General features: G+C 44.6%; 1 protein-coding gene across 1 annotated transcript in view; it reads right to left on the bottom strand.

Annotated features, from left to right (window-relative positions):
• The window catches only part of MYO3B (myosin IIIB), a gene marked incomplete at its 5' end in the record, with an annotated part of 203,853 nt that overhangs the window by 128,526 nt on the left and 51,687 nt on the right, over nucleotides 1-23,640 (bottom strand). Inside the window, 2 exons of the mRNA XM_084798988.1 lie at nucleotides 19,214-19,419; nucleotides 22,144-22,221. Of these exons, the coding sequence (XP_084655114.1) occupies nucleotides 19,214-19,419; nucleotides 22,144-22,221 (284 nt within the window). The remainder of the gene's footprint in view (nucleotides 1-19,213; nucleotides 19,420-22,143; nucleotides 22,222-23,640) is intronic.

Genomic DNA, 23,640 nt, shown 5'->3' with positions numbered 1-23,640 from the left:
TAAACAAAACAAAACAAAACAAAACAAAACAAAACAAAACAAAAACCCTAATAAGTAAAGAGCAATGGGAAAAGCAGAATACAATCCAAGATAGAACCCGTTCTTCATCCAAGGGTTTCTATTTCTTTTTTAGGAAACTGTGAATGACTCTTAGAAAATTTTCAAAATAGGCAGAATTTGTCTTACTCTTACATAAATATCAGGATTTGGCCCAAATCTTTTCACTTATTGTGATGATAATGTTCATAGTTGGCTTACTTCAAAACAAGATATGGCAATGGCACAGACAGGAGGTAAAAAGTTCAAGAGGACAGTTGACCTCTAGACTGAGCCACAGCAGCACACGGCATTCTTTCTTTGTAGAAATTCGTAATTGTGTCCTCATTCAAGCAGGTTCCATGATGAGATGCATGCTGAGCCCCCATGGGCTTGAGTGTAAGGATGGCAGTGACGGAACCGGCCAAGACTCCTGCCAGAAGCCGAGAGTCTCCTTGACCAGATCAATCCCACAATTCCATCTTCTTCCCGAGGCAACTTGATGATGTGAATAAGCCAGGGGGGTGGGGGTGGGGGTCTCAATAGCAAAATAGTAAGAATAGAATTCTGTTTTGAGGGTCTGGATACTTGAGGGTGTTGCCAAAACCACTTAGTTCTCCCCGATGCCGCTGCCCCTGATAAGTCAGCTCTGCCTCACAGTCTTGAGTCTGAGTGTAAGAGTTGGACCATCTCTGCCTGACTGAGGACATTCCTGGACTCTCACCTCCTCTTCTTCCTCCTCTTCCCCACCTTCCTCCTACCCTCTCCTTCTCCTCCTCCTCCTCCTGCTCCTATGGTAGATGTGGGGCTTAAGACTATTAGTATCTGGTATAAGTTATTTCATCTGTCTTAGAAAGCACTCTTGTGGCTGGATGCATGCTACTCTTACATGTTGTTGAATGGTCATTAGGCTCAGAAGACTTCTCTACCCCAGCTTGTTCCCAAATAATTGAGGCAGAGACATTTTGGATTTATAAAAGCTTTGAGGCAAATAACTGGACAGATATCAATCCACTGAGCTATTTTGTTATTTCCCAGCTGCACAGCCCAAGTTACACACCATGATTGTTTCTGCTTGGGCTGCCTCTCTTCCATCAGGCCAGCCCTCGTGGCCATGGGCTCATGGTCCATACTGCCCCGTGGTGGCTCCCTTCTCTCCTGCTTCCTCTCTTCCTCTCTTGTGGTCCCCATCTTACCCCACGCCTGGGAACCTAAGCTCCGCCTACTTCTCTTCTGCCCAACTATAGGTTGCCAGCTGCTTTATTTAACCAGTCCAAGAATATTGACGGCGAGCAAAGTTTACACAACATTACTTGGTGTAAGTAAGAATGCATTAGCCTAGGTGGCAACCAGATCTTGGGAGGTCAGCACTTAGCACCAGACCAACCCTCAACAACTACAGAAGATCTGAGTTCAAGTTACCAGCACCCATGTCAGGGAGCTCATAACTGCATGTAACTCTACCTGCAGATACCATTTCTCCTCTTCTGGAACCCACAGGCATGCCTGTGACACATGTGCACACATATATGTGCCCATGTGCACACATATATCACACATACATATACATACATGTGCACATATGCCCACATATATGTGCATATGTGTACATGCCACATGAACATACATATATGTGCCCATGGGCATACATATATGTACACATGGGCATATGTATATGTGCACATGGGCACCCATATGCATGCATCAACCACAAGAACTTCTCCATTCTTCCAAAAGGGAACAGGATTGGAAAGATCTAAAGACCAAATAGAGTGGTAGAAAAGACTGAGGGGCCACCAAGAAGGAACAAAGAGAAAGGAGCCCTGGCTCTCTACATAGAACCTGCATGTACTACGAGACAACTGAACTACAAAGGCGAAGAAACATCAGGAGTTTGTGAGTCTCCTGAGTGTTCCTGATCAGCTACCAGTGAGTGCATTTTATTTCTTATAAAGAAGTGATTGAGCTCATCTCTGTACAATATGGACAGAATTGAATTTACCAATCAGACTTCAGGCATTACCATGTGTGGGTAGAGCCAGGGCAGCTAGAATCTGCGGGACAGAATACTGCAGAGGGCGAAAGAGAACCGTGGAACATGGTGGAAAGCTTCCTCAAGATTTCAGCAGAATTTGGATTGGCACATACACAGGAAGAAACTACCCAAGGCCTAGGAAAGGATTGTTATGGTGACAGGCCATGCTGCCTTGACAAAGGGCTGGCAACAGCACTTGTTTCTACCAACCAGATGGCTGACTACCTAATTCTCAGGACAGTGACTAGAACGCTGACAGGGTCCTGCTTTGTCAGTGAAAAAAATACTAATAAAAAACAATGGTACCAAAAAAACTAAAGAGCAAGATTCAAGAGACAAAATTGTTCCCAGGTTATTTAACTGTGTCCAAGGATCAAACACAAGAAATAGAAAATGTCAATATTCAACATCAGGATTATTAGGCATGCAGGAAAATATGACCTGTGTGAGAAGAGGGAAAAGTCAACCAATGGGAAAGAATCAAGAAGGGGCACAGGTATTAAAATTAAAAGAAAAGGATGTGAGCTGGGGAGCTGCTCAGCAGGTAACTGTGCCCGTTGCTCTTGCAGGGGACCAGCGTTGGATTTCCAACATGCACATGGTGGCTCACAACCTTTTATAACCCCAGTTCCAGGGCATCTGATGGGCTCTTCTGACCTCTGCACCAGGCATGCCCATGACGCACAGGCAAAACTCATACTCATAAAATAGTAAAATATGTAAGTCTAAAAGAAGTTTTAAAACAAAGAAGGATACCAAAAGTTATTTTAATACTATTTCAACTGTTCAAAAACCTATAAAGAGACATAAAAGATATTTTTTAAAACAGTTAAAAGAACTTTTAGAAGTGAAAACTACAAATGTCCATGATGAAAACTATAAAGCGAACCTAGCAATGGGTGAGTCATCTCAGAGAACAAGATGAGTGAACCTGAAGACATGATAGCAGACATTGTGCAAAAGAAAACAGGGGGTGGGAGGTGTAGTTCAACAGTTAAGAGTGCTTACAACTCTAGCAGGGGACCCAAGTTTGGTTCCTAGCATCTATGATGGGGTCTCACAAAGTGTCTGTAAGTCCAACTAAAGAGATTCGACACCCTCTTTTGGCCTCTCTACGTGTATGAAGTGTGTGTGTACGCTCACACAAACATACACACACACACACACACACACACACACACACACAGGAATAACTTGAAAAATGAAACAGAAAAAAATTAATTTAAAAAGTAAAAAGCTTAATGAATTGTGGGGCACTCTTAAGGGGCTTAAATATATCTACCCAGAGTCTCTAAAGAGGGTGAAAAGGGACACAGACACACACACACACACACACACACACACACACACACACACACAGTGTTCAAAGAAAGTGCCATTAAATGTTTTTCAAATTTAATTAAAACTATAAGCCAACATATTGAAGAAGCTCAGTGGACAGCACATACAAACTGAAGGCAGCTACATCAAAGGACATTCAGTGAAATTGCTCAAAACCAGTGATAAAGAGAAAGTCTTACAGGGAAGAAAAAAGAAGGCCAGCTACAGAGAGGAGAATCTGGACAAATGTAACAGCAGAGTTCTTAACAGGAACAATGCGAGTGAGAGAAAAGTAGAGCAAAACCTTGAAAGCACTGAAAGAAAAGAAATCCAACAACCAGTGATGGCACCACACAAAAACAAAGGCAAAGTAAGACTCTTAAAGATGTGTAAAAAGCTGACAGTATTTATCCCTAGATGATCTTTGCTAAGAGAAATGCTAAAGGAAGACCGTTATAGTAATTTCAGGAAGTAATATCTCCAGATGAGAGCATTGTTCCACTGAAAGGACTGAAGGGCATAGTGTAAGAGCTATCTAACAGTAAACACCCAAAATGCTTTTCTTATGACTTAAATATCTTTACCATATTCTTGACTGAGCAAAAATAATAGAAGTATACTGGGTTTATAATACACAGAGGCATGACATATAGGACAAGCATAGCATAAAGATCAGAAGAAAAGGCACCGAAGTGGATTGTCACAAGAGCCGTATGCTGCATGTGGCGAGGCACGATGTTGATTTAAGGTAGGCTAGGAAAAATTAAAGATGTGTGGCATAAATCACAAAGCAAGCCCCAAAATAACCGAGCAAAGAGCTACAAGTAAGAGATCAACAAAGAAGATAAAATGAAACTGTACAAAATGTTCAATAAATCTCCAAGAAGGGGGAGGAGGAGACAGCGATGGCAGCCACAAAGATCAGATGTGACTAATAAAAACCATGTCAGAATAAAACTAACCATATGAGCAAGAACGCTAAAGGGAACATTTTAAACTTCTCTCTCTACACACACACACACACACACACGCACGCACGCACGCACGCACGCACACGCTCATACACACACACACACATGGACACACTCTCATGGCTATGCTCTCTCTTTCTCTCTTTCTTATGACTACACACACACACACACACATGCATGCACACGCACATACACACACACACATGCACACACTCTCATGGCTATGCTCTCTCTTTCTCTCTTTTTTATGACTACACACACACACACATGCATGCACACGCACATACACACACACACGCACATACACACACACACATGCACACACTCTCATGGCTATGCTCTCTCTTTCTCTCTTTCTTATGACTACACACACACGCACACATACACACACACACAAATACACACTCAATGGCTACACACACACACACACACTCATGGCTATTCGTACATACACTCACTTATGGCTACACACACATACACACACTCTCATATACACATATACTCGTGACTACGCACACATACACATACTGATGACCACACACACACACACACACACACACACACACACACACACACACAGGGTTACACGCGCACATACACATGTTAGCTCTGCCCCTCTGGAATACCTCATGAACCCCACCCCAGTCTCTGTTGCTGTCCTTTAGGCAGAGCACTGTGATCTGCTTCTTACGATGCCATGACAGGTAGAAACCAGCCGTGACTAAACTCACAGAACAACAGGCGGTTGTTAGGCGACTCCTTCCCCCCCCACCCCCCAATCCTCCTTTGGGTGGAAGAATTCCAGCTCCCATGGTTGAGAGGGTTTTGAACTGCCAGTGAGAAATGGAATAACCAGTCCAACTGTTCCTCAGCATGCTCACAAGCAGGGCTCCCCTGCCCTGCAGAACTCTGTGACACAGTGCTCCAAGGGACCAGCTGGCGCCTCGGAGAAACATTTAGATCCTGGAGGTAGCATGCATGTATATATACATGTATATATAACATATAAATACATATCAATAGCTTGTATATATCAACACATATACACGTATATGTATATTGATATATATATGTATACTTTTTATGTGCCACATATACACACACACATCTATCATCTATCTATCTGTCTGTCTGTCTGTCTGCCTGCCTGCCTGCCTGCCTGCCTGCCTTTGAAACAAGGAGGAAGGCAGAAAAAAGCTTGGCTCACAGTTGGGAACATGGTAAGAGGACAATCAGAGGGCCAGTCTTCTCTAGGCAAATGCAGGCCCTCATTGCCCCGCCCCCGCCCTGCCCCCATCGCATTTGTGTCTCTGGAGCCCACGCCCCCACTGAATGGTCTAACTGGCACCTGTGATGCCCCAGCATTTTTTGCCTCTAGAACCTGCAAGTGCCTATGGAGAGTTGCATTAGGAGCCTTTTCCAGCAGTGTTGACTTCCTAGGGCTGAGCGCCAGCTGTGAGGCTCCCTAAACTGTGAGGCATCTAAAAGCATTTGGACTGGAGTGTGAAAGACATTCGTTCCCCAGTGTAAGGCTGTACATATTGTCCTTCCAACCCCATGTGGGTTATTGAGCTCTTGCCTTGCTCATCATTTCTGAGCTATTCCACAACTCTTTCTGAACGGCTGGCCCTGGGCGGAGGCTGTAGCTCAGTGGCTGAGGGCATGCGTAGTACAAACAAGGCCCTGGGTTTGATCCTCAGCACTGCGGAATCTATCCTGATAGATACGTAAAGTCTCGGAGCCTGGTGGTATTTTAATTGATTTCTTCCCCACTATGGAAGACCAGTATTGCCCTTGCTTTCATCTCAATATCCCGTTACTTTATAGAAGCTCTGTCGCTTTGACCTTTCCTGTGAACCGATGATAACATCTGCCAGGTTCCCCTTTATCATATGTAGAAAGTATGATACTTTAAACACATTCATCTATTTTTGTAGTCCACTCATGATTTTGTCTTTCTCTATACATTACCCTCTAACAAGAGAAAGACAAAACGCAAATACCCAGGCTAGAGGGGCTTGAGCCAAGAAGCACACAGGCAGCGCTTGCACCTAGGCTGATAACCCTGGGCAGCCCTAACAAGCTTAGTGGCCCCCAACTGCATATGACACCTTCCTACTAATAATTTTTGAAAGTAAAATATCAGTTCAGAGAATATGTCCATCCCATGTTGAGCAGTGGTGTCACACACCTTTAATCCCAGCACTTGGAAGGCAGGAGTTTGAGGCCATCCTGGTCTGCAAAATGAGTTCCAGGATAGCCAGGGCTACACAGAGAAACCCTGTCTCAAAAAAACCAAACCAAAACAAAACAAACCAACAAAACAACAACAACAACAACAACAACAACAACAACAACAAAACCCAAAGAAAGAATGTGTCCACACTAGCCTTTACCAGCACAGTCAGAATGTTTTCCAAAGATCACACTGACTTATAACATCGCCACTTGAGTCTTCGTTAGCTTGTCCCTCTCTGCCATGACAGTCAAGGAGTCAGTCAGTTTACTGATGACGCCAGCATATATATTATACGATGTAGTTATCCCTTGGTATTCATGGGGATTGGTTCTAGAATACCCAGATCCACAGTGGCTCAAGAAAAAAGTCTACACATACTCAGTAAAGACGTGAAGCTTCCAACAACATTGTCAAGACAAGTTGGTCAATTCCATTGATATAGAGGTCACGGATATGAGAGCTGACTATTGAATTGTGCTCTTACTTTGTATTTTCTTTAAAACAACATCTTTATATTGATATTTTATTATGATTGTTGTGTGTGTGTGCCTGTGTTCATGAGTACATACTAGCCAAGGTGCATCTGTGGAAGTCAAAGTTTAACTTGTAGGGGGTCACATAGGTCATTTTTAGAATTTGTTTGCCCATATTGTCTCCATGAACTATTTTTTTAATATTATGTTAGTTTTTCATCTCTATTTCTGATTCATAAATAAGATTTTGTGCATGCTGTAGTTCAGGTATTCCCTATAGGCTCTTGTGGTTGAGGGTCCATCCTCAGAGTAGTAGGGTTTGGAGGTGGTGAAAGGTTTTAGGCTTTTTTGTTCTTGTTTTTCAAGACAGGGTTTCTTCGTGTAGCCCTAGCTGTCCTGGACTCACTTTGTAGACCAGGCTGGCCTTGAATTCACAGAGATCTGCCTGGATCACCTTGCCAGCTCACAGGACACTCTTAAGAGCCACCTACAGGGTGCCTCTCAGTGTGGTCCCTGGCCAGCAACTGCAGCACCAAGAAATCTGTTAAAATGCAAATGTGCCCTCCCTTTCTCTCTAAGACACTGAATGAATCAGAAACTCCGGGAGCAGAGCCCGGGAATCTGTGTTTTCAAAGAGCTCTCCAGAGATTGTGTCTGGTAAGAAAGTTGGAGAATCCTGGAAAGAAACAGAATTACAGAACGAAGAGACTACCTGGAAAGTGTCTCTGAAGAAAGAGAAAGGATCCCACAAATCCGCACCATCTTTTCTCTTTGTTTAACTCAAAGAACTTATGGGTCCTGAGGGGAAATCATCATTTTCTTACTGAAAAAGTCAATGGCCCAGAAATCATCACGTGTTCAGTATTTCAGGAGTTTGTTGAGTGTTGCTGGCTAACAAGTGGAAATAATTTCAATATCCACAGTAGAAAAATGGCTAAATAAGAAACATAGAGTTCAGTGGGGAGTGGAAAGGAATGTGGGAAAGCTGTGGAACAACATGCAAGCATAACACTGCATAGAAAGGCAAGCTGCCGAACGGTACAAAAGTGCCATTTGAATTGAGCTCAAAATTGAACTTTTCCCCTTCCCCTCCCCCCAACTGTGTGAGTGTGTGTGCGCGTGCGTGTGTGCACATGCGTATGCTCATGCACAAATGTGTGTGAGTGTGTGTGTGTGTGGGGGGTGTCATTTGAAAGTATAGAATACCAAAGCATAGCCACAGCTCTGTTAGGATGAGGCAGTGGGTGAGCAGATGTTGGGAAATGGAAACAGGAATGTGGGAAAAGAAATTCTGTCCGGTATGTAAAATCCTTAATAATTTTAGAGTAAATGGGCCACGCATTTTTTTTTGGTAATTAAAGTAATTTAAAACATTAGATAAAGACTGTTTTGTTTGTTTTGTTTAATCGTGTAATAGACGCATCCTGGTCAAAGGATTTTAAGTCTGCTAACCGGATTGATGTCATTTACCTCCAAGTATCAGTGTCCTGATCAGGTGGCAAAGAGCCATGTTCCTTTGCCTGTTTCCAGTAGTCACCTGTGGATTCTCTGTCTCCATCCATGCCCAACCAGACTGTCCCATCAGAGACCCCGAAACATTGGACAATTATCTGAATAATCCAATCCACATAGATAATTTTCTTTCATGTAAATAATAGAGATAGCACAGCAGTTTTGGCTTGCATAATTTGATAATTACCCCCAATTGCCCATTTCTCTTTGTGTGTCTAGAACTCCAGATTTTGTTTATTAAGTTCTTATATTTGCCATAAGCCCCTCTCTCTCTCTCTCTCTCTCTCTCTCTCTCTCTCTCTCTCTCTCTCTCTCTCTCTTTCTGTTTAGCCTTCAGTAAAGAAAGTGAACAGCTGGCCACCATCTGCTACCAAACAAGAACAATGATTATATCTATTACATCCTTAGAAATGCTTCTAAACACGGGCCTTGGGATAAGAAGTTGTGCTGAAGGCCCGAGAGTCTATATTTCCCTGATGTTCTATTACTCATCAAACGCCTCGGCTCTTTGTTTTAGCTCACAAGTTCCAGGTTATAATCCGCCACAGCTCTGAAGTCACAGTGACAAGAGCTTGAGAGAGCCAACCACTGTCAAGACCCAGAGATGAGTCCGTGTTTGCTAGGGCATGGCTAAGCTTCTCCATTTATACTCAGTCAGCCCTGTATACTCTACCCAGGGAAACGGTGCTGCCCACAGTGGGCAAGTCTTCCCGTGCTCACTAACGCAACTAAGAAAAATCCTCACAGACATACTCAAAGGCCCATCTAGTGGGTAAGATTGACAGTTGACACCAACCATCACGTTGACAACACTTGGCTCACCCAGGGTGTGTGCTAATGTTTGTGATTCTGTTGTTGACACTTTGTAAGTTTAAATGAAGGGTGAAAACCACGGTGACGCCGAGAATCAGAAACGAAGGCTGCTCACTCCTACATTAATTTGCAATAGAAATCTAAACTCTGGCTGGGCAGGGCAGCCCACGCGTGTAAATGCCAGCACTTGGGAGGTGAGGACAAGAATCTGGTTATGTTCTGCCTCTGCCCTGAGAACTTGGATGTGGTGGAATTAGAAAGTAACAGATTGATACGATTGGCAGAGGATGAAGAGGCAGGAGGATCAGAGCTTCTAACTTAGAGGCAAAAGAGCCTCCTACAGGGGGAGAGGGAAAGAAAAACAGAGTGACCGTGGAACTGTTGGAGCGAGCATCTAGTACATAAGCTCCTGAGGGTCTCAGCTCCATGATGAATCGATATGCAGTACCTGATCCCCTAACTCACAGTTATGCTCATGCTCCTTCACACATGCACACTGCGGTGACGTCATCAGGAAATTCAGCCTGCTTCTAATTCTTCGCTAATTTCATTTTAATCACAAAGGGGACCTTTGGGAAACCACCTGATGGGGTGACTTAAAAAAGAAACACCAACAACACCAACAACACAATGTATTGTTCACATCAGTGAGATCTGAAATCACCTAGAGATTACAGTCCCTCAAACCTCCTCCAGCGGAGAAGGCAGGGGCTGGCAGGACGGCTCAATGGCTAACGGTACCTGCTGCCTTGCTTGAGAATCTGAGTTTGTTTCCCAAGACTCACAGGGTGGAAGGAGAAAATTGACTCCTGCGAGCTGGCCTGTGACCTCCGCACAGGTGCAACGGCATGGGCACATGCTCACTTCCCACAAAATAAATAAATGCAACTGAGAAAAATAAAGAAAAAAAAAAAGGAAAAAAATAGAGAACCAGACAGAAGAGGGATTTCTTCAGTCAGACTGCTTCAAAATTGGCATGTCCTGGGACAAGAAAGTAGCAATAACCCTTAAAAAGAAACTTGGCTGTGCAATAAAGAAAAAAAAAAAGATGATTTGCACTGAATTACTTTCTCTTACATTTTTTCTTCTTAATTTTATTCACTTGTGTTTTTAATTGGATGATTGTTGTAGCTGAGTTTCCGTTCCATGATAAAAAAAACACTATGATCAAAGCAACTTAAGAAAGAAAGAGTATATGTGGCTTCTTGGAGGGGGAGAAGAGTTGATCATGGTGGGAGACACGGCAGCTGCAGCAGCAGGCAAAAGCTGAGAGCTCGTGTCCTTACTGCAAGCACAAAGCAGACAGAACAAACCAATGTAGAACAGGCTCATAGCTTTCAGATTCCATCCCCAGGGGCGTACTTCCTCAAGCAAGGATGTGTCTCCTAAACCTCCCAAAACAGGACAATCCGCTGGGACCAAGCATCTAATACAGGAGCCTAGAGGGGACATTTCTCATTTAAGCCAACTTAGTAAGACTCTCAAAGGGTGGCTGCCTAAGATGGCTGCTGACATTCACTCTTTCTCCCTCCTGAGACTGAAGCAGAATGCCAGACAGGAGGGTTTGTTTAATGAATTCATTCTTTGTGAGCTCAAAGAGAAAAGGAGGAAGAAAAGAGAAATACAGACTTTAGTATCAAGACACAGGGTTGGAAATGGCAACAGATTCAGCAGACCCGAGAAAGCTGAGTCCTAAGCTACATCAGGGAAATTAGAAACAACCAATTTGTAACCACAGAGCTCAGCTCTCCACACTCTCTCAAGCACACAGAAACTGGCCCTGACTGAGATACCCAAGGAGTGTGGGCAAGAGGAGGAGGAGCTAAACGTGGGGGCATCTTTAAAGTGAATGAAGAGGGGCGAGAGAGACAGCTCATTGGTTCAGAGCACTAGCTGCTCTTCTAAACAACCTGAATGCAGTTCCCAGCACCCACATGGCAGCTCTAACAGTCTCAAACCAGTTCGTGGGGAATCTGATGGCCTCTTCTGGCCTCCGTGGGCACCAGACACACATGTAATGTACATACATACGTGCAGGAATAACACCCTTATGCATTAAATTTAATATAAAATATAGTAAAGTTAACGAAGACCAAGAGAGCCAACTAACCAGGGCCCAGAGGGGCTTGCGGAGACTAAAGCGCCAACCAAGGACCATGCATGGACTGGACCTAGGCCCCCTACACATATGGAGCCCATGGGCAGCCCAGGCTTCATGTGGGTCCCCTAGTAAGGAGAGCAAGGGCTGTCTCTGCCATCACTCTGGTTCCTGCTTTTCCATCACTTCCCCATGATGGAACTGCCTTGCCAGGCTACAGGGGAAGAGGACCCACTCAGTCCTCGTGCGACTTGATGAGCTGGGGTGGGTGAATGTGGGGGGGGGCTCCCTTTTTCTGAGGAATAGAGGAGGGGGGATGTGGGAAGAAGGAAGGAAGGTAGGACTGGGAGGGCCACGATCAGGATGTAAAGTGAATAAATGCATTAATATTATAATTTTTAAAAAGTTAGTGAAGTAGCCATAGCCCCAGGTTTTCCTCTCCAGCTCTTGAGGAAGAATTTTCTATAATAGAAGATTGTGGATTTATCCATTTAAAACTGAGTGATATGTAAAGAATAACCAAATGCTTGCACACCTAGACTGTAAGACTCCCTGCCCTCTTCCTGTGTTGAACACCAGAACCCTAAGAGCTGACCTAGGCAGAAAACCAGCTAACTGGAGTCTTACTTGGGGGTGGGGGGGAAGCAGATGTCACCCTGTTTATTGAATAAATATTAAGGAATTTGTATTCATTTGGGTCCTTGGCCATATGATGCCGTGTTTAAACTGCTATACCCAAGATGAGGAACAGGGATGCACTAGAGAGTTGTAACTGTTCAAAAGTTGAATTTGAGACCGCTTGGGCCCCACTGAGGACACAACACTCACTGTCACAAGGAGCAAGGAACTTCTTTTAATGTTCCTTAGAGGAAAAAGACAGCAGGGGAAATCAGAGCCCAGAGGTAGCTGGTCAACGGCTCAATGAATATTTGTGTAGGAAGAAAGAAAATCCAGACCTGAAGAAAAAAAAAAAGATGCAGCCTTTGTCAGGAGAGTCATAAGTAGTGGCTACAACGTTGCAATAAGAACAAAGTAGACAATTCTGCAGTAAAGAAAAGAACAAAGTAGATTATGCACAGACTGCAAACAGTGACTAGGAGACCCCAACCAAGGCGAGTGGCATCCCCTGTGGTGCCCCCATGCAGCAGCTACATCATGAAATGCCCCGACATGGTCAAAGATACATGTCAACCGCCAGAAGATTGATTCAACTGAGCCAGAATTGATGGAGGCAGGTGGGGTTGGAAACTCTGTTTGGTAATCTTCTTCATAGTACGTGAAGCTACATGAAAACAAAGCAGGCAAACAAACAACAACAAAAAGTTTAAATGAAAACAGTATATAGTTAACAGGGTAAGTTAACATCTACTGTGGCCAACAAAATGTTTGCTCTTGGAAACTTTCTTTTAAGGGTCCCACGAGGGAGATAGATGGGGCAACCCCTCTGTGTGGTTCGGGTGATTCTAGGGTTCAGGATTGTCAAAACAAAGGGGAATATATGCTTGGTGGTTTAGCCTATGGGATCCCCGTCTTTCCTTTAATGAAGCCCCTTACACCGTGATTCAAGTGGTGTTAATCTCACCCAGCCGCTTGACCCAACGCCCCTCCTTGTCTTAAAGCCTGGTGCAGGGATATGCACGTGATCCACACTGCTGCAGTCAGGTGGCTGTGCAAGAATTTATTCTCAGAGACAAAGCCAGTCAAAGCAAGAGGCCAGTGGCTTGGTGTGCCTGCTTTGATGCCCTACATCCATGATGAATTTCATAATTCAATATATTATTCTCTTTTAATTCTTGATGGAGGGGTGGGGCTAAAGAGATGGCTCAGAGGTTAAGAGTCGTTGTTAAATTTTCACTATTGCCTAATAATTGTCCCACGCTGAGCGCCGCTTGTTGTTGTTATATTGCCAGTATGGCCTAATAATGTTTATTATTAGGCCTATAATTATTATTATAGCAGTATAACCCACTAGCAATCAATCAAGACACAGAAACCTGTTATATTTTAAAATAGCCTTAGGTAACCTGGGGCAGGGCAGATATTAATACCCTGAACTACTTCCCATAGTGGGGCAGGTATGGGATCCCTGCCCCAATGCCATGCCATCTGCTTCTTATAACTTCTACCAAGCTACCTCCCATCCATAATCCCATATACTTGCTAATGTTCTCCATCTGGGCCAAATCTTCCATCCACACCGCCCATGTGCTTCTTCTCCTCCACCTAACCCATGATGCTGCAACCTTCTTCTCTGCTCTTCCCCTTGGGTCTCTCTTCTTCCCAAGATTCTCTCTGTTGCCCATGCTCTGGAACCTTAGTCACACCTATCTCATTTGCCCTGCCCAGGTGTGATGGCCTTTTATCGATTAGCACCAAAATATACCAGACTAACCTCCAACAGTTAAGAGCACTGGCTGCTTTTCCAGAGGTCCTGAGATCAATTCCCAGCAACCATATGGTGGCTCACAATCATCTACGATGTGGTCTGGTGCCCTCTTCTGGCCTGCAGATGTACATGCAGGCAGAGCACTGTATACATAATAATAAATAAATAAGTCTTTTAAAAAATTCTTGCTTCAGCTAGCTGGAGTTTGGGTGACATTATTGAGGGATTCACAACTATTGTGTCACATAAGCAAGCAGCCTTCCTCTAACAGTAGCTCTCCATAAGGTGTATTCATCCTAAGGAAGCTCCAAGAGGCTCCTTTTATCTGGAGGTGACCTGAGGGGTGGGGAGACAAGAGAGAAGAGGCCACAGCATTCTCCTGGGTCTTAAGGAGCTCGTTCAATTTGAGTTCCCATAAAAATCTCTTTTTGAGCCTGGCCTTTGGTGGTGCACAGCTTTAATTCTATCTCTCAGGAGGCAGAAGCAGGCAGATCTTTGAGATCGAGGCCAGCTTGGTCAACAAAGTGAGTTCATCAGACAACCGTGGCTACACAGAAAAACCCTATCTCAAGAAAAGCAACAATAAAAACCTCTCTCTTTTATAGAGAGAAGAAAGGCAAATTAAATTATCACTTTTTCTATGTGATCTCTAATAAATGACAATATTTTCCAGACTTGGTTAGAGCCCTTTAAAACCAATTTATTTAATTTTTTTTTTCCTGAGCTCTTAGTGATATTGTGTTAGGATTCTGCTTCAGTGTGATGTCACTATGTCACTTCTTACCTGCCACAGGGGCATGATCTTGCCCAGAGCCATATAAAAAGATAAGCCCTCCACATGGTCTGTCTCTGTCTCTGTCTGTCTGTCTGTCTGTCTGTCTGTCTTTCTATCTCTCTCTCTCTCTCTCTCTCTCTCTCTCTCTCTCTCACACACACACACACACACACACACACACACACACATACACACACACACACACACACACACACACACACACACACATACACACTTACTTTCTCTCTACTCCCTCTACCTGCGCTACACACCTACTTTCTCTCTTCTTCTTCTCTTTCTCTCTCTGGGGTACCCCCCCCTCCTTTCCTTGTCTCTCATGCTCATTTAATAAACTTCTCTAGAACATAATATCTGGCATCTGGTACCTTCTTACACTTTTATTACCTTACATCTTATTACCTTAATCTTTAATCATAACAGAGTGAGCTAAGACAACCGGAAGGCAAATGTTCTGCCATTCTTTGATGTACGTTGCCCTATGAGTGAGGTACAGCTCAAAAAGTCAGTCCTTTGTGTCTTTTACCTACTTCTAAAAAGCAGGGGGCAGAGGGACAGTCAGGAATAGTATAATAGCAATGGAGAAGAGGTGAGATTTTTATTCAACGCCACAAATATTTCTAAAACACCTAGCTTGAGCTGCACTACATACATGCATTGCATACATAGTACTGCACTACATAATACAGACATAGTGGTGTCTGCACCTCCTGGGCAGTTAGGGTGGCAAGGACAGGTGGATAACCCATGGAGCACGCACTATCAATGCAGTGCACCCGGGGGACTTCTAACCCAGCCCGGAGGAGTTACAACGTGTACCACAGAGAGGCTAATGCTGCTCAAAGTCCTAAAGAGTCAGCTTGCCTAAGTGAACAAACGGCACCAAAGAATGGAACAGTGTGCGGTACTTTGAGGACTCCCAACTTGTTCAGTTTTGCCCGACGGTTGATCTGAGAGGTTGATGATGAAAGAAGTGACTGTGAAAGCAGAGAAGCAAGGCAGGGAGATTCCCCTTCACCAAGCAGCTGGGCTGGAACTGCCCCAGTGGGGTCTGGCTGGTCGTGTTAGTGGAGGAAACAACGTGCTTCCATAGGAATTTTAGATAAACCCCATGCTGGCATCTCAGGGGGTGAAACAGGCAAAACATCCGTTCAGTACTCTGTGGTGGAAGGGTAGACAGGAGTTCAAAAGACCTATGAAATGCAACAGAATTCAGGGTCCCAAAGAAACTCTAACAGATGTGGTCCACTGATGCTCAACAAAAATGCAAAGACGATGCTAGGGGAGGGGGGAAAAGAAAAGCATTGTGAGGTACTGGTGCTAGGATGGCCACTGGCCACACCCAAAGGAATGACAGGAGACCCCTGCCTCACACACACATAGAAAATATTGCAAGGCGGATCATAGGAATAAAGTAGGAGAGCTCAAATTATACAATTCTCAGGAAAAGAAACAGGAGTAAATCTCTGTAGCCTTGGACTGTGTGATTGCTTAAGTAGATGCCACAAGCCCAAACAACAAAGGGAAACACAGGGCTTTTTGCAAATAAAAAATGCTACGCTTCGAAGGAACCTATCAAGAAAATGTTGGGTACGGTGATGGATGCTTTTAATCCCACCATGTGGACAGAGGCGGGTGAGATCTCTGTGAGTTCGAGGCTAGCGTGGTCTACAGAACAAGTTCCAGGCCAGCCAGGACCACATAGTAAGATTCCCCATCTCAAAAGGAAAGAGGAGAAGCACGAGGAAAAAGAAGGAGATAAGAAATTAGAAAGAAGAGGAGGAGAAATTAAAATGAGCACTCAGAGAATGAGAGAAAATATTTGTTCAACACATATCTGTATGTCTAAGGGACTAGTGTCCAGACTACATACAGGTCCTGGCAGAACACTAGAAGGCTCGAGTAAACATTTCTTCACAAAAGATATATAAATGACCATTAAGCACATGGAGAGAGGCTTTGTGTCGCCGTCACTGAAGAAACTACTCCACACTCTCTAGAATGGCTAAAATGAGAAGACCAACAATGGTACGTGTTGACGCGGGCATAGAAAAACTGGACCCCTCAGAATATTGCTGATGGGAATGTGTCAGATTTTATTGGTTGATTGATTGTTTGATTGATTGATTTGACTGATATAGCCAATTCTTTAAATGAGAAACGTCTTTTACTGTGTTGGGTTGCCTGCCAAGTACGCCTAAAAGGAGTCTAGAACTCTGATCTCCTTATCAAGACACCCAATTTTCTAGAGTAAACAAACTCTTAGCTTTCGTCCTTTTTTATAGACATTTGCTTGCACATACTCAACACAGGCAGGCTGATGTGTCCACCCAGGACAGACCAGCTTAGGCAACCAGCTTCAGACCCTATTGATCAGGAAACATGACGCTGCATCAGGGTGTTCTCTGATGCCCTCAGCCTCTTGGGTACCAGGAAGCCCCAGTTACCTGTGCAGCACTGCCAGGTGTCCCCTTGGTGTCTACCTGAGAACAGATGAAGATGCCCACCACACTTGGCTCTGTTGATGAGCTGGTGTGGAGGGCTCCTCTTTCCTCAAAGACCCTTGACTGGAGAAGATAAAGCTCTCCCAAGGCACTTTGCCAGACATTTCAAAAAAAGACACAACAGAGAGGAAATATTTAGGCTTGGCTCAGGCTACAGATTTGAGTGCTGTGGGGATTTTGGAAGAAGACTCCACCCCCCCCCCCCACCCCCCATTCCAGAAGGACACACAATATCTGAAGAAAAAGGACCTGTCAGGTTTCAGACTTGAGTATCAGAAAACAGGAAGAATTAGAGAGCGACATTAAGGAAGCATTTACCTTCTATTTACCTCTGGTGCCTGCCTTTGATTGTTCTGTCTACTTGTTTCCTGCTAGGAGTTGACAAAACAGCATTCCTGAGCAGGAAGACGAGAAGCGCCTATTTGCTGAATAACATCAGGCGGAAATTGCCAGCTCACCCATTTTGTTGTTTAGTTGTTCAAAAGGCTCAAAATACCAATTAACTTGCTGGCTTGGAAATCTTTGATACCCTCAGATTTACTGACATTTGGAAACTCTTGCTCATATCTGCCTAATGGTTTTCTGATCATGAACAAAGAGATACCAGTCTGTTTAGCATTTGACCTGTTTTCTTACATCTTTTCATGTATTCAACATTTTGTGTTTAAAAATAGTTATTTATAAGCTAAAATGATCATTACTTCCCCTTGTACAACTCCAAGTTTAAGACTGGGTGAAAAAAAAGCTTAAAGATACAGAAAAATATTTTGGCTGAGTGTGGTGGCACACACCTGTAATCCCAGCACTCAGGAAGCAGAAGCAGGCGGATGATTGTGAGTTCAAGGCCAGCCTGGTCTACAAAGTGAGTCCAGGACAACTAGGGCTACACAGAGAAACCCTGCCTAAAAAAAAAAAAAAAAAAAAAAAATTGCAAGAGTTTTTCCCCCTTCACTTTTCCATGGAATTTAAGAGAGTTCAGAAGATTCGATGAAGCAATCATGGGCCACATACATGTATATTCAAGGTCATTTTTCAATATATACATTTTTACTTCCATATATAATACACACATATTCTGATATATCAGAATGGGAGTTAAAGATTAATACAGGTGAGGCAGCTTTTATAAGATTTTCTTCCTACACTCTGGGCATCCTTTGATAGGTGGGCTTCTTTCTCCAAGGTAGGTTTTGTTGTTGTAGTGTTGCTTATTGTTTATTCAGTGGAAGTCCTACATGTGACCATGTGACACCCAAGATGCGCTTGAGGCAACTGTGGACAGAAGAGTAAGCTAGCGTTCTTAGATAAGACAGCTTCTGGCTTCCGGAACCCCACCCCCCACCCCTCACTCCCTTGCTATGTGTGTTTCACAATAAACAGAATGCATTGAATTAATTGGGGAGATTAAAATGTAGAGAAGCAGCATGCTGGGGTTCAAATCCTGCCTCTTCTATTGCGAACATGGGATCTTGAGAAGGTCACATTACTTGTGTGTGCTAAGTTCCTCACCTTTCAAGCCAGCTCACTGGATTGTCCTATAGATGAGTGAGACTGCACATTTAAGGACAGTGCCTAAAATGCCCTGTATTCTTCCAGCATCTTGAGTGGTGACTACCATGTACTGATCACCATGGTACTAGAATACTGCGCCAGACCCTGGAAGGAGAGAGGGCCCTGGGCACACACTAGTCATCCAGAACATGTGCCCCCCACCCCCAATAAAAGGTTACTTCTGTTACCACAGTGGAATATCCAGAGACTTTGAGACCTAAGAGTTATAAAATATCTATGAACATTTAAAAAATTATGTTCAGATGTCAGCCTGGCCTATTCTTGAGTTTTCTGCAAGATAACTGAAGTGCAATAAAAACAAAACATTTAAACAAGTACATGACAGCCGGTGTTAACAGCAATTGCATGTTTAGAGGAAAGTTCTGGGAGGGGGGTTTGGGAGAAGGATGGGTCTCTTGGGGACAGAGACAGACAGGGTGAGGCTAATGTAGAGCACGCACACTGAAGGACCACCGTCTGACCTTTTCACAAACTCTTCGAAGAGGATGCGGTGGGAGTAGCCCTGCCTGCGGATGCTGACAGTCTCCAGGATCCCGGTGGAGCGGAGCTGGGCCAGGACTCTGTCTCGGGAGAACTGCAGGGCCTTACGCTCGTCATTAGGCTTAATGCAGCGTACAAAGTGGGGCTGTCCGACCACCATTTTGGAGAGCAGGTCCATCAGAGAATACTAGCAGGAAGGAAACGGAAATGAGAAAGGAGGCACCGCTCACAGGGTCCCCCACTGTGGCCCTCAGAGCAGTGGGAGGCTTGCGAAGCACTTCAGGTTGTTAAGAAAGAACAAGAGATCGGCCCGCAGGAGATGGCAATGTAAGTTCTCCCTCCAGCTGCCTTCAGGTTGGACTCACTCTTTAAACATCTGGTGCCAAATCAGCATTTTTACAGGACAGAAACCCCTTTAAGAGCATGCTCTAGGTTAGCCCGAGATGTCCTCTGCTATCCACAATGGTGACACACTATACTCTGAAATACCCAGTGTGGGGAAATGCTACCTAATTTGTTCACCTGAGAACCACCAGAAAGTCACAGCCAATCATATTGATAGTGCTGGTAACAAGGATGAGGGAGAGAGAAAGGGAAAAAAGGAGGAGGAGGAAGAAGAGGAGGAGGAGGAGGAAGAGGAGGAGGAAGGAGAAGGAAAGACTATTAGACAAAAGGATTATGATGAAAGTCAACTAGTACACACCTTGCAGAGAAGAAAACACAGGAACAAGCAAGAGGGGTGTGTCCCTCAGAGCGGTCCACTGTTAGAGCTCTCAGAGGCCATTACAAACCACACAGAAAATGAATTCTAGGCTTCCAAAAGTCACTCCTCTTACTGATCTAGCTGACCAAAGTATCTTGTTTTTCTGCGCCAGTATTTGGGGACCAGTATTTTGAAGAGACCAAACTCTCTTTGAAGAGACCAAATATGTGTGGTCATATTTCTGAAATCTATAAGCTAGAGACTTGTCCTCTGGTAGGGACACTTCGAATCCTGCGGATGACATCTCAGTCAAAGAGCCTCCAAGTCTCAAGGGGAAACACACACACACACACACACACACACACACACACACACACACGCACACGCACACGCACACGCACATGCACGAATGCACATGCACACATGCACATATACAAATCCTAAGGGTTACTAGGAGGACAAGCGTGTGCTTGATTAAAAAGGACAGGACTCAGAAGAGTGCAGAAGAGAAGAAGGAAAGGACAGTCACAAATATTCAGTCAGAAAAGCTAAGTAGGCATTGAGGTGCTGCCACAGGAACTGCAGCATTCACGGAGTCCTGGACACCAAGGTCTGAGGCCCCCACAGCTCACACTGGGAGCTTGGTTCTACTCTGCCTCCAAAATACCACCATCTTTGTTGGACATAGCTTCCTCCATCTACAGTGCTGGTCCCTGAGTTCTATCCTCCAGCTTGCCTTGTCCTCCAGCCCACGGTCTGGCTCCTCTATTCCAACTCATCCTGTAGAATACTTTTCGGGGCCAGCTCTGTCTTACCATCTCACTCTCTGTCTGTGAGATCAGTTCCTACTTTGCCATGGCAACAGTATATCTACCATGAAGCTACCCGGACCGTCTCTCCCAGGGTACACGATCTCTTCATTATGTTTCATAATGATTAGTGCAAGTTGGTGGAAGGGCCCAAGTGCCTTATTTTTAATGTAAAGTGGGCACTTAACAGAATGCTTGTGCATGCATTGTTCTCACAAAAAGAGAGCATTTCCCTCAATAGAATATTAGAAATTGGGGTGACAGAAACGGGAAAATAGGGCTCAGGCAAATGGATATTTTAACAGTCAGTCAAATCCATGACAATAAAGCCAATGCTTTTCTCAGTGTCCAAACTTGATAAAAAAAATTTTTTTAAAAACCTTGTAAACATTATTAACTATTGGATTTTGGCAGGAATGTGTTTCTTGGAGCTTTAAAGCCACAAAGCTACTCAAAGAGTCACAGCGCAGTTAAAATAAAAATTAAAAAAAAAAAAAAGAAGAAGAAGCCTGTGCACATGGTATTCTCTCCTGCCAGCCTCCTCCTTCCTCATAACTTTTTCTCCCTATATTTTGAATGAGGGCCTCACTGTGGAGGTCTGGGTGGCCTGGAACTTGTTACACAGACCAGGTTCCCCACCCCCTCAGAGATTTATTTACTATATGTACAGTGTTCTATCTGCATGTGACATCTGCAGGCCAGAAGAGGGCACCAGATCTCATTATAGATGGTTGAGAGCCACCACGTGGTTGCTGGGAATTGAACTCATGGCCTTTGGAAGAGCAGCTAGTGCTCTTAACCTCTGAGCCATCTCTCCAGCCCACCCACTCCCCTCTCTTATGTGGCATTTGTATTTGGTCCTGGTTCTGTGGACTCTGTCATGTCTGTACCTCACATGGTGTGGGGGGGTGAATAATACTGCTCTCTATAGGCTCATATGTTTGAATGCTTGGGCAGGGATTATGAGGTGTGGTCTTATTGGAATGGGTGTGGCCTTGTTGAAGTAGTTGTGGCCTTGCTGGCAGAAGTGTGTTGCTTGGGGAAGGCTTTGGGGTTTCAAATGCTTGAGCCAGGCCTAGTGTCTTTCTCTTCCTGCTGCCTGCTGATCCAGAAGTAGAACTCTCAGCTACCTCTCCAGCATTGTGTCTGCCTGCTTGCGACCATGTTTCCTGCCTTGAGGAAAATGGACTAAACTCTAAAGAAATGTTTTCCTTTATAAGAGTTGCTATAGTCATGGGGTCTCTTCATAGCAATAGAACGTTGAGTACGATAACGGAGAGCTGGGCTAGTCAGGGAGCAAGTAGAGCCTAGAAGAGCCAGCCTTCGTACCCAGAAGTAAGAAGCCTTCGAACCCGGAAGTAAAAAGGCCTTCGAACCCGGAAGTAAGAAGCCTTCATACCCGGAAGTAAGAAGCCATGGTTTGTCTCTTCATGTTGGTGGTTTCTTCCGGATGACGAATCACCTGCAGGGTGTCTACCTGGAGTCAGACGAAGAAGGAAGCTATTTGAGGATCTGGACAGTTCATACAGTTTTCAAAACCTAAACGTCTGCTTAGTCAATTACCTCAGCGAGTGGAGTATTTAGGACACAACTTTGTACACTGTGAGGAGAATTCTGAAAAGACATTTAGAAAAAGAGGAGGCGGAGGAGCAGGTGGGGTTGTGGTGGAAAGATGCGTAACATTCAATGAAACTGGCAAAGGCCCGTGAGGCCATACAATCATACAGACATGGGCCCTGTTTAGTTACATTTTTGTCACTGTGATAAAACTCAAAAGAAGCAACCTTTGTGTGGAAAGATTTATTTTGACTTCTGGTTTTTGAGGGGAGAGTTCACTGTATTGGGGGAAGGCATGGCGGTAGGGAGTCACTGGATGGTGGGAGTGTGAGGTGGCCTTCTCACATCTCCAGGATCAGGAAGCAGGCTGCCGCCAGGCTAGTGTATCACATGCAAGGCCTAAACCCTAGCAACCCCGCTCCTTCCTGCCAGAACTCCTTCCTGAAATTTCTACAAGCTCCTCCAGTGCCTCCAACTAGAGGCCAAACTCACTAGCCTGTGAGGGACATAGCAGACCCCAAGCCTCATTGAACCACAGGCCAGGACCAGTTATAGCCCAACCCCCAGACCCTGATGTGCAGCAAGCGCCTACCACTGCAGTTCCCACTAGCTCCCTAGGAGCAGGAGTCAGTCAGGGAGCTTCCAGCGGTACAACCTGCTGCTAATCACCTCCACCACTACCTCAGCCGAGCTAAAGGAGCTTCAGAATAAATATGATTACAGCAGTGGCAAGCAGCCCGTGTTTCCTTATTATAGCTTTGGCTGGGGAAGTGCCAGACTGGCGTTTCGGTGCCAGTCTCACACAGGTGTGGCGCCTCCCATCCAATTGAAACAGGTGACGAGGGTATGAAGTGAGAACTTTGAGCAGGAAGTTACCGTTGTCAGCATATGGTTTCTGCCCGGGGGACTGCTGTCTGAGTCCATCCTTCCCGAAGAGAGAGGACATCACAGTCTTATTCATAGAAGTTGAAAATGGAGCTGGGTGTGGTGGCCCACACCTTTAATCCCAGCACTCGGGAGGCAGAGGCAGGCGGATTGCTGTGAGTTTGAGGCCAACCTGGTCTACAAAGGGAGCCCAGGATAGCCAAGGCTACACAGAGAAACCCTATCTCAAACAAACAAACAAACAAACAAACAAAACAAAACAAAAGGAAGAAAGAAAGAAGTTGAAAATGGATGCTAATGGGAGTAGGGGGAAATTGGGGCTCAGAGTGGGGGCTAATGGGGTCCAAGTGGACGGATAGTCTAAGGGAAAGGAAAGAAGCATCAGCTGAATTGAAGAACGCAGGTTGATTTAAGAAGGGGAGAATGACCATTGGCTAGATCTGGGTAGGGGTTT

Source organism: Acomys minous, assembly GCF_964271855.1.
Source record: "Acomys minous genome assembly, chromosome: 10".
In the NCBI taxonomy this organism is placed as follows: domain Eukaryota; kingdom Metazoa; phylum Chordata; class Mammalia; order Rodentia; family Muridae; genus Acomys; species Acomys minous.
The sequence above is the reverse complement of the archived record's forward strand: the minus strand, read 5'-3'. Positions and strand labels throughout refer to the sequence as shown.